General features: G+C 41.6%; 2 protein-coding genes and 1 long non-coding RNA gene across 3 annotated transcripts; 2 read left to right on the top strand and 1 right to left on the bottom strand.

The window, feature by feature from the left end:
• Window positions 1–2,537: 2,537 nt before the first annotated feature.
• LOC117954250 lies at window positions 2,538–4,443 on the top strand. The gene is made up of 4 exons (XR_004658782.1): window positions 2,538–2,650; window positions 3,251–3,351; window positions 4,235–4,263; window positions 4,352–4,443. It is a non-coding gene; the product is annotated as an uncharacterized LOC117954250 (long non-coding RNA).
• A 66-nt stretch (window positions 4,444–4,509) lies between these two features.
• LOC117954248 (nucleolin) lies at window positions 4,510–5,438 on the top strand. Its single transcript, XM_034887878.1, has 3 exons — window positions 4,510–4,639; window positions 4,709–4,806; window positions 4,921–5,438. The coding sequence occupies exon 3, from the start codon at window positions 4,945–4,947 to the stop codon at window positions 5,299–5,301; it is 357 nt and encodes a 118-aa protein (XP_034743769.1). The 5' UTR covers window positions 4,510–4,639; window positions 4,709–4,806; window positions 4,921–4,944; the 3' UTR covers window positions 5,302–5,438.
• A 1,201-nt stretch (window positions 5,439–6,639) lies between these two features.
• sf3a2 (splicing factor 3a, subunit 2) lies at window positions 6,640–10,649 on the bottom strand. The gene is made up of 8 exons (XM_034887875.1): window positions 10,508–10,649; window positions 9,463–9,753; window positions 9,307–9,353; window positions 8,906–9,015; window positions 8,738–8,787; window positions 7,382–7,522; window positions 7,227–7,295; window positions 6,640–7,117 (listed from the first exon to the last, which is right to left on the bottom strand). The coding sequence occupies exons 2-8, from the start codon at window positions 9,658–9,660 to the stop codon at window positions 6,851–6,853; spliced, it is 882 nt and encodes a 293-aa protein (XP_034743766.1). The 5' UTR covers window positions 9,661–9,753; window positions 10,508–10,649; the 3' UTR covers window positions 6,640–6,850.
• Window positions 10,650–11,315: the final 666 nt, after the last annotated feature.

Genomic DNA, 11,315 nt, shown 5'->3' with positions numbered 1-11,315 from the left:
GTCCTCACTAAGACCAAGAGAGTGGATCACATCACTCATAACATTCTGAAGTCTTTACACTGGCTTCCTGTGCCTCAAAGAATTCACTTCAAAGTACTTTTGCTAGTTTCCAATCACTAAACCGTTTAGGGCCAAAATACATTTCTGATCTTCTACTACACTATAACCCCCCCAGACCTCTCATGTCAACTAGGACAGGTCTGCTATTGGTCCCCAAAGGCAGAACTTAACAGGGGGACGCAGCGTTCAGTTTCTATGCTCCTCATATCTGGAACAACCTCTGGAAACCTGCAGATCCGCTGCTAATCTCAGTTCTTTTAAATCAAAGCTGACGACCTTTCTTTTTGATGTTGCCTTTCTTTAAATGGTTGTTCATTTCTTTGATGTTTAATTTCTTTTCAACTGTTTTGATGTAAAGCACTTTCAATTGCCTTGTTGCTTAAATGTGCTGTACAAATGAAGCTGCCTTGGCTTGCCTCACCATTTTACCAACCAGATTATTCACTGTTTCCAGAGGTCAGCCCCCTCGCCCTCCTTCATCCGAGCCACCACTGCAGTATCATCACAAAATTTGATGACATGTTGTTTGGGTGCACGGGTAACACAGCCGTTGGCATAGAGTGTGAAGAGCAGAGGAGAGCTAACACGTCCTCGTGGGGCAGCGCAGCTGGTTGTGACCATGGGGGAATACGTGTTATTGACCCTGGCCATCTGCTGCCTGTTAGCGAGGAAGGATCAGTACCGGTGAATGAGATATGGGTTTGTACCTAAGCTAAAAGGGACAGGGATTGAACACAGGTATAAACACATGTCAACAGATTCAACAGATGGAGATGGTTGCAGGATTTGAAAGGATTTAAACCAATCCTGAATCGGCCCTCTTCATCCTAGGTATTCCACCATTGTCATTTTTCAGTTATTAACATTACCTTATCGCCATGCATCCTGCAAAAAGAAGTAATAGTAATAGTTTTATGTAATGGCAAAATGAATGTTCCTTGTAGATGCTTTAAGATTTTCAGAGAGCAGAGTTTCACCTTTTTACCTTGACATGTGCTGAGAATAAAATAGAAAAAAGCTCAGATTACTAATTGACATTAATAACAAAAATCTAAAGGCTCAGTTTATAATTTGAAGGAGCTAATTGATTTTAGAGATATGGGCTGTATCCTTGGGACTTCAGCAGTGACAGATCAGGGAGGTGAGAGTGTGTCATTAAGTCTGCAGACGAGCTCATTATAACCAAGAATAACACTAAATGAAGACATGATGCCACTACAATATTCAGTGTGTGTCCTGTATACTGTAATAGGAGAACCTACAGCACAACATGCATACCATATAGTAAACTTTGTAGTACTCAGCAGTAGTAACAAACATCAACCAAATCTCATGGCAATCAATCAGTTCTATTAAATGTATGCTGTCAAATCATAACAGGAGTTATGTCAGGACACTTTACAGATAGAGTAGGCTCTATAATTTAAAAAGAAAAATAATTCCCCTCAAGAGCATGCATTAGTTGTTATATTTCATTCTGGACCCATTTAAAAAAAAGCACCACAACTGAAAAGAGATTGGTTGTGGCAGTTTTTGGACATTACGTCATGTGATGTAGCGCTGGGTGTCCCATTTGAGATCCCGGCCTTCTCTTGGTCAGTCTGCCCACGGCAACAGGTTACAGAGCTTATGTCCACTACAAAATGATTGCTGACGTGTACAGCAATGTGGGATTCAGCTGGAATTGGGCAGAGTACCAGCAAAGGTATGAGTCATCGACATCACTTGTGCAACCCGTTCACAAGTCTGTTTACCAACACCTCCCCTCCCACATAAAGGTGGCCTGCAACCACCTCACCCTGATAAAACCCAATCATCTTCACATCTGCTTACACCGCCTCGGACACACACACACATGCAGTATGAGAATGACCATTTGTCTTATTCTGTTGGTAGGATTGCACTAAGGCAACATAACGGTTGTAATTTGATTAACAAAATGGTCGTGCCTGTCTAAAGTGTTTGATGAGGGTGCAGCTGACGGTTAACTCCTAAAAAGGAGATGTCAGCCCTTCAATAAATCTGTGTGACAGACTACAGACTTCATGTGTGAAGCTGCACTGAAACATCTTTTAAGTACGGTGGCACTCTCTGCTGGTGAGATAAGTAAAAGTGTCCATAATAATGGCCACATCTTCACGCCAAAAACTGTGAAAGCATCTTAAAATAATATCTTAACCATAAGAAACTCAATTTGATCTTTCTATCTATTTCCAAAACACAAAACAAGTTTTTACCATTCTTATTTTTAGGGATGCTGTCCTAGTTGCTCAAAATCTATGGGACTGATACCAGATAAGATGAACATTTTTATATGATTATTCCAAAACCTGGTATAAGGTGTGGGTCTTTCTTACCATCTCAGCCTTCTCTTTGGATTTAAACTGGATGGCACATGTTAATGTCACCCTCCCTCGGTCAACACGTGTGACTGACATTCAATTCTTTTTTTGTTTTTTCATTCTCTGCCACCTGTGCTTGGCTGTCAGAGTTCAGAGCGTGACTCTTCTGCCATCTCTGCGGGGGAACAACAGGCTCTGTGACAAAGGTTCCCAGACGCTGCCCAGGGGGACCCCCAATGTCCAGGCAGGTAAGTCAATCAGGTTGACTTCAATCAGGTTCAAAGGTTGGGCTTCATCGCGGGGGACCGGCTAGCCTGGGGTATAATGGTAACATCAGCCCTTTATTTTTTTGTGTATTTGTAGGCAGTGTGTATCCATCTGTCTCTCTAGTGGCTTTGCTTCATCTATTTATAGAGCAGCTAGGACATTAGCTCAATGTCTGTGTAGAAATGTCATGTCGGACATCAGGGCCTCACAGCATTCATGTGTAAATGTGAAGGTCAAGAAACTGCTTCAATTTTATTCACAAACTAGAGAAGTTGGCCTTTTACTAAAATCATTTTGTGCAGCCAATGTGGAACACTGATGAGACAATGGAAATAACTTTTACAACGTCACGAATACTAATAAGAACAGCTGTAAAGACATTGAGATCCTTTGAATCATCTTGTTTCTGGAAGGTAAAAACAGGCAAGAAAAACACTTTTAAAAACACCACCAGTCTGAAGTGGCCTCTGACTGCAGCCAGATTCATATGCAAAGCTTTGTGTAACACACACGTCTGAATCTGCTGAATCGTTTTTAAACCAACTCAGCCACATCCATCTTCTTCCCTCTCTGTCTCTCAGGGAAGGTATGGAAGAAAGCTATGACACATTTGAAGAGGAGTTAGGGCCACCAAGAGCAGATCCTCCTCCACTTAAGCCTGCTCGACAGATCTGCAGACCAGGTGGCGACATACAAACACCCACACGCACACAGAATCTGTAATGCCTGTACATAAAAGCCTTCATCCATTGTGCATATGTTGTACAACTCTATAAATACTTGGGAGCAGCAGCACAGAGAGCGACTGAAATATGACTCCTGGTTAAAGGTAACACCCTCACAATGCAGCTCAGACGTGCTGAATGGATGGTGGGTGTAATCAGCCTCCCTCTCTCCAAAGAAACACAAAGTACTTGTGAAGCAGAGCTCTTTAGAGTCTATAATCTGGTCAAAAATCGCCAGCACTTTGGTCCAGACTGAAATAATTGTGTAGTCTTTTAAAGACTCCAGAGAATGAGTCCTAAGGACTTTGGTCTCCCGACTTTTCTATCCCACATGTTTCCTCAGCCCTAGCGCTGTGGAGATGGCTCTGGCAATGCAAGACTACGTCAGCCCTTACCCCTAAAACAAGATGATCAGTGTTACTGCAGCAATGGATACAATGTCACATATCCAAAACCTCAAATATGACCGGCGGGCTGAGGGAACATAGGGGTCATTTTGATGTAGGGGAAATTTAAAAGAAATGAGGGAGCATAGGGCTGAGGGACACACAGGGCCTTATTTGGCAGGAAACCCTTGAGGGGACATAGGGCGAGAAAACAAAGGGCCAATTTTGATAGTGGGAACATTTCATAGAAATAAGGGAAAACAGGGATAGACCGGCTTTGTCTGCATGTCATTGTACCTAAATGAGAGGGTAATAAAATGCAGCAAGCGTCAGCCAACCATAATGCATGAATATGCATCAAATGAATGTGGATTCCAGATTGAGCGAATGGTTGTTTGTGGTTTCTAAGATTTGTGATATCATCCCTCAGTAAATCTCCATCTGTCTGTTTCAGAAATGTACGTGACAAGGAAAGTCAGAGGGGTTAGTTGTAAAAAAAACAACAACATTTTTACCATGTTCACATCCCTAATCCATCTTTTCTTATAAGCCACATGTTGTCCTCCGACAGGAAATGCCTCCATTTTCCCAGCAACCAAGAGCAGAACCCATGATTTTACCCAGGGAACCCAGCTTCACCAGAACAAGTGAGTCATTACCATCTTTCTCCTCAACTCCTGTCTGCTTTCACCGGATTACAACAAAAGGTGTCCCCTCCTCTGTCTTGCATTTCCTAAAGCCGTGTCCATCCAAAACCTGAGCCAGGTTGACAGACCGTGGGAGAACGTCACCCTCAACCGCTGTCTGTTTGTGGCCATTACCATCCTTGTGCTCACCTCAGGCTTTCACAGGCTTCATGGCAAGTAAACCAAAAGTTGCAACAGTTAGAAAATGGCCTGCTGTGACTCAGTGGTCTTTGTTTTAACAGAAGGTCTGCGTGGTCAGGGGAGAGTCCAGGAGGACGAGGAAGTCGAACTGAGAGTGAGACGGTCAGGCATAGTGCGACACAGGGGACAACCACCACAGGTAGAGACATCCACAAGTAACTGGGATTCACCTTTTTAAATCTTTTATCATCCAGCTGTCCACGTACCACGGTTTGTATTGTGTCAAATACTTAATGTGTCATTCCCATTCTAGCCCGAGACAACTCTTTGGGAGGCCATGCTTTGGTGGCTGCCAGACCTTGATGATGAAGAGGATGACGACGATGATGATGACGATGGAGAAGTCAAAAGAGGGAAGCCAAAGAGGGGAGCGACAGCACCAACACGCAGAGGTCTCAGAAACAAGCCACTGCCAGACAAAAAACTCTTGAAACCAAAACAAGGGAAAATAAAGGACAGGAGGGCCAGGAAAGCCAGGGACGAAGAAATCAAAGACAAGAAAGAAAGAGATACGAAGGAGGAACCTAAAGAAGCAGCAGATGAGGAAGATGAGGATGAAGAAATAGAGGACCAGCCAGAGAAGAATCAAAAGCTGGAGGAAAAGAAAGAGAAGAAAAAGACTCAAAAGGGATGAGTTCATTCTTCCTTCAGTGGCTGTGGCCATGGCATTTTCTTAACAAGTTTCACCTGAATAGATTTGATAACATTTATTAAAGGAGGAAACATTAAACTCAATGAAAGATTTTTTTCTTTCAAATCTTTCAAATACCATAAAGCTGAAAAATAATGTGTGCTTTCAGTTAGATGACCTCAATGTGTTACAGATATTGTTGCTTTTCTAGACAGATTTGCTTTGAGATATCTGTAAAGACTTACAGGTACTGCATTATATAAAGGTCCCATAACGTGGTGCTCTATGGATGCTTTTACATAGACCTTAGTGGTCCCTAATACTGTATCTGAAGTCTCTTTATATAGACCTTAGTGGTCCCCTCATACTGTATCTGAAGTCTTTTATATAGACCTCAGTGGTCCCCTAATACTGTATATGAAGTCTCTTTTATATAGACCTTAATGGTCCCCTAATACTGTATCTGAAGTCTCTTTATATAGACCTTAGTGGTCCCTAATACTGTATCTGAAGTCTCTTTTATATAGACCTTAGTGGTCCCCAATACTGTATCTGAAGTCTCTTTTATATAGACCTTAGTGGTCCCTAATACTGTATCTGAAGTCTCTTTTATATAGACATTAGTGGTCCCCTAATACTGTATCTGAAGTCTCTTTTATATAGACCTTAGTGGTCCCTAATACTGTATCTGAAGTCTCTTTTACATAGACCTTAGTGGTCCCTAATACTGTATCTGAAGTCTCTTTTATATAGACCTTAGTGGTCCCCTAATACTGTATCTGAAGTCTCTTTTATATAGACCTTAGTGGTCCACTAATACTGTATCTGAAGTCTCTTTATATAGACCTTAGTGGTCTCCTAATACTGTATCTGAAGTGTCTTTCCAAAAATTCAGCTTTGATGCAGAATCACAGCCACTAGAGCCTCGGTTTACACCTTTTGCCATTTCCAGCCACTGCGGGGGATAGAATCAAAATTAAATTAAATCCAAGACTCATAAAGTGTACTTTTCATGCCATGGGACCTTCAAAATATCCATGTGATCACTTGATTTTCTTTAGTGTTGAAAGATCAACAACAGCTTTAATAAACTGCTTATCAATCATGTCAACTCAGTAAACTGTCAGTTACATGTAGCTGGTAGGTACTGAAGATGGCCAACAAAGGATTGAGGTTATCAAGATCAATAATTGACCCACACGTTGTTATGAGAGCTGTTTCAGAGAGCCCGCGTAAAAGGTCCTCTCTACTGCTATGACCCATCCACACAATCCCAGATACACCAATTCATCTCCCTGTGTTTGAGGTTTTTGTAAAAACCCAGACTTTGATGGGCAACTGTTTTTTTTCTCCACGGAATTTAATTACAAAAACAGAATCTTAAAAGTTGAGCCATTTTCAATCATAGCTCCATATCCCGAAATTAGGCATTTATACAAAACAGTGTGGTCATACGGGCTGTCAGACAAATGTATAAAGAGTTACTAAATGTAGACGTTAAACATTATTGAAAACACCATGAAAGGAAGCAATGATAATACGCTAATAGGGATCAATTATTAGACATAAGACCATCAGGCGGAGGCGGCCTCATTGGCATGGGGGGCATGGGCATCTGACGGGGCATATGGGGGTTACCGGGAGCTCCAGGTGGGAGAGGGGGCATCCCACCTGGCGGAGGAGGGTGCATAGATTCATTGGGTGGGCGAGGTCCACCTCCACTCATGAGAGGAGGAGGGCGCTTCACACCTGCAGGAGGTGGGGGGCCGCTGGACTGGGGAACAGCTTTCTCCATTTTGAAGTGGAACTGTAGGAAGAACTAGGAGGAAAAACAACATGAAAGAGTGGTTGGACCAAATACTTCCACTTTCCTGATAAAATAGCCGGACTGGCTTTGTGGTAACAAAGGTTAATCAGCTGATCAGTACCTGTTTAGTTTCTCTGTTCCAGTGGGTCCAGAAGCGATTTTCTGCTTTATCAATTTCTCTACTCGGGACCTAAATGGGCAAATATGTTGATGTTATATCACAGCCAGGAGAAAAATATTATAAAAAATCACAGTAGAAGTGGAGCTTCCACTCACCTTAAAGGCAATAGTCTCATATGGTTCAGCAGCCAGGAGCAGGTACTGCCAGCGCCGATCGGGGGGCTCGATGCGCTGTTCGTAGGCAGACATGAAACGATGCCTGGGCCCAATTCCTTCAGCGATCTCTGGGTAGTCAATCTGATGAACAGAGATTTAAAAAAAAAAAAGATAGTTATAGATTTGTCCTTTACAGTCAAACCACGACAACTAAAATCAGCCATCGTTAGTCATTAATGCTGCGGTAAGCAATTCTGTTGGTTGAAACGTGGGATGATGCTTTGTTTCTGGGATTATTTTAGTATTCAGCCGCTTAATTCAATTATCCAGCTGGAACAAATCTGTGTCAACTTTGGTTTGGTTATGTCTGACGCTAACTGTGTAAAACAAAAAGCCAAACTTAACATCTGCTCTGCTATGAACAACAAGTTTGTGGGGTCCTCCAATAGGAAGAGATGCCAAAAAAGAACTAATAGTGAGTTCCGATTTCGCCCCGCGGCCCAGGCTGGAAACCAGTACATGTTTCTATCCTGCTTCCGTTAAAAAATGTGCAGGGACCAATCACAAACTGGCTTATCCACCTGGAAGCAATTTTTTGTTTACATCCAACATGGGGGCCACCGAAGCACAGCAACCCGGCTCTACGTCACCCGGATCGTTTGTCTGATTTCTCTACTGGTCTGAGCTCTCTACTGTGCAGTAAAAAATACAGACTCCCCTGACTAATGTTCAATCTTAATAGAATGAGCTTGGTCTGGTGAAAGCCAGACTAGATAACGCGAAAAACACGACGCCAATTGCAAAATGGAGGAAGAGAGAAATAGGCCGATGGGCCAAGAAAATTCTACATAGTATGTCTATTTTAAAACCCAACTAGCGTACCACAATAGCACTTTTTTTAATGCTTCAGAACTTCAGCAGAAAGCATCCAGTCTAACATAACTTTAGCTGATTGGGTTAGTTGTTCATTTTAAGAGAACAGACTTATTTTCTCTTTTGTATACGTACAATTATGCTTTAATTAAAGCAAAAGTACTTGTTAGTGGATCGAATAATGTGGGATACTCGACTACTAAAATAACTGATGTATTAGACAGCAATTTCAGACTGAGCAAAGGGTTCTTGGAAGTATAGTATATAGCCAGCCTTTGGAGAATGGGGACAGAGGAACTGGACAACATCTGTTTACAGCTCTTTCAGCTGTAAGGGGTGAGACTAGAACACAGTAAAAAAGCCAGCGTCTATCCTAAAGGAGCTTTAATGTTAATTTGCTTTGTTTAAGAATCTTCACAAAACAATAAAATAAAACTTCAAATCAACAGATTTTACTGTGGGATTCCCACCATACACACTAACCTGGAAAAGTAAGGACTGCTGTCCGGTCTCTGGGTCCCTCTGTTTGGTTACTATAAAGGAGAAAAAGACATGGACCATATATTGAAATGCAATATGTGTGCAGTGTAACCACAATCAGCATAAAGTTAGTAACGACTACAGAAATCCATAATCACACAGCCAGCTTACCTTTGTATCCCGGTCGACCAATTTTGACAAACTTCTTGACCTCGACTTTTACTTTCGCGGGCGCTGGCTGAGCAGGAGCTTCTTTTGCCTCTTTGGCTGCTCTCCGCGCTCTGAAACAAACAAAATATACAGTTTTTAACGGTTAATCAGGGCAGCTGATGATGAACACACAAGTCAAGTATATGCAAGGGCGCCCGGATAGCTCAGTCGGTAGAGGGGGGCGCCCATGCTGTATGGAGAGGTTTACTCCTCGACACAGTGGGTCCAGGTTTGACTCCGACCTGCAGCCCTTTGTTGCATGTTATTCCCCTCTCGCTCTTCCCTTTATGGGAAGCTGAGGTAGAATAAATGACAAACAGATAAACGAAAACTCAACATAAACAAATAGAAATTGTACTTACAAGTTGGTCTGATGTTTCTTTCCTTGTGTGTGAGCTAAGTAGCTGCCCTGTGATGCAGAGGAGAGCCGTTAGTCAAACAAGATACTTGGATAACAAGAAATAACACCGAGTTCAGATAACGTAACCTTAGGAAAGTGTCATCTTGTGCCGCCTCACCTCATTGTTATGAAGTGTCAAGCAAAGTTTGCACTCGTATGATCCTAAATGATTCTTCATAAAGTAGGGGTCTTTGTTTATGTCGATGGTCTCCAGTGCGAGCTGACGTAACCGCTCTCGCCTGTCCCGGTTACTCTCAGAGGCGGACGCCACCCCCCCGCTCCCCGTCTTCCCTCCAGCTCGGTGCTGGAAATCCATTATGCAAGGTGAGGGGTTCAATCACGCAGACACCCACACCTGTTTATCCAGCTAACACTGGACAGGTACTCAATGTAGATCCTTCCTGATTATCTGAGGGGGAAAAAAAGCACACACTGTTGTCATGGATGTAAATAAAGATAGTATACACTGTTATTACCGTACTATGCATTACTGGACTGAGGTAAACATTGACAGACCATTAATTGTATTGTACTGTATTAATACACATTATTGCTCAGATAATAATATGTTCATGTCTTCATGTGCATATACAGAGTTTGAACAGCAGATTAGGTAAAGTATGTGCCCCTTTAATTCTAAGAGAATAGAACAAATACATCATGACTAGTCTTGGTTGCATATCGTGTTTTAAAGACAATAAAATGGATCCTCAGTCCCTTCTTGGCTAATGTTCCTAATGCTAACTTGTATTAACGGGGACTGTTGTCCAACTAGCTTAACTAGCAAAAGGGTAAAAGCAGCTATTCAGCCAAATTTTTGTGAAATACTTCAGATAATTTACCAAAGTCAAAAGAGGTTTTATCACGCTGTGACACCAATGTATCCCATTTAATTATTTCTACTAACTCTAGCTAGTTAGCTACAGTGTGTTAGCATAACGCAACGCTATCGTTACCTACTGAATGGATTGCTATAATGCTAATGCTAAGCTTACGACGTTACCAGCTAGTAATTGATGGATTTAAACCAAGCGGAATGATCAAATTAGAAGTAAAACGCACAGCTACGTATGTAGTATATTACGGAGGTTAGTTACACGACCAAAAGATAGCTAATTAGCTATACATGAAGTGATATTGTGTCTACTGTTCAAAACACTCACCGACTCCACAACGTTAGGATCATGCCCATGTATATTTGGAGTGCGCATGCCCAAGTGGCTTCTTCTTTGGCTTTTGGCAGTTGGCAAACGGCTTCAGGTACATTACCGCCCCCTCCTGGACTGGTCTGGAATGGTCTGACCCATAGACCGTTTTTTTAATACATTCAGTCTATGGTCTGACCATTGAAATATTTTTTTATTTTAATTATTCCTATGGGGCTGACAAAATTTCTTCAAATTTGACCGCTTTGTAAAATGTTTCTGTATCAGAAATTTGGGTTTCTTTCAAAATAAAATTCCCAAAAAGTAACATGGATGGTTCCCAACAACGCTCCTCACAAGTCAGATAAATAATCAGCTCACTACTGTTATAAAATGTTGGTATTTTGTTGTCAATTTTTAAGCATTTGTAGAAAAAAAAAGTGGTTAAAGAACTTTAATAAAAAAGTGTAAAAAAAAAAAAAAATGTCAGTAAAAGTGACTAAAATGTGAACAAATTCCAAATAATGTTGACAAAAGTAAGAAAAATTTCAGAAAAGTGACAAGTAAAAAAAAAAAAAAGCTTTTAGACGTTTGTGGAAAACCATAGACTGTATCTTATTAATATTAACGGTCTATGGGAAAAACCCCAAAAAATGTCTAAAAAGCCTCAGAAAAAGTCGACAAATGTTGAAAAAGTGATAAAAACAAAAACCACAAAAGGGTCGAAAAAGACGACCATAATTTTGAATTTGGACTCGCGAGAACAACATTTTCCAGGTTGGCGGGAAGACAACACAAGGGTCAAGCGGGGGGGGGGGGGGGGGGG

This window comes from Etheostoma cragini, chromosome 12 (genome assembly GCF_013103735.1).
Source record: "Etheostoma cragini isolate CJK2018 chromosome 12, CSU_Ecrag_1.0, whole genome shotgun sequence".
Lineage (NCBI taxonomy): Eukaryota > Metazoa > Chordata > Actinopteri > Perciformes > Percidae > Etheostoma > Etheostoma cragini.
The sequence above is the reverse complement of the archived record's forward strand: the minus strand, read 5'-3'. Positions and strand labels throughout refer to the sequence as shown.

Coding starts and splice junctions, on each gene's coding strand:
- LOC117954248 (XM_034887878.1), top strand. CDS start 4,945: ATGCTTTGGTGGCTGCCAGACCTTGATGATGAAGAGGATGACGACGAT.
- sf3a2 (XM_034887875.1), bottom strand. CDS start 9,660: ATGGATTTCCAGCACCGAGCTGGAGGGAAGACGGGGAGCGGGGGGGTG. Junction 9,016..9,306: donor AAGAAACATCAGACCAACTT/GTAAGTACAATT, acceptor TGTTTGTTTCAG/AGCGCGGAGAGCAGCCAAAG. Junction 7,523..8,737: donor AGCAGTCCTTACTTTTCCAG/GTTAGTGTGTAT, acceptor TCTGTTCATCAG/ATTGACTACCCAGAGATCGC.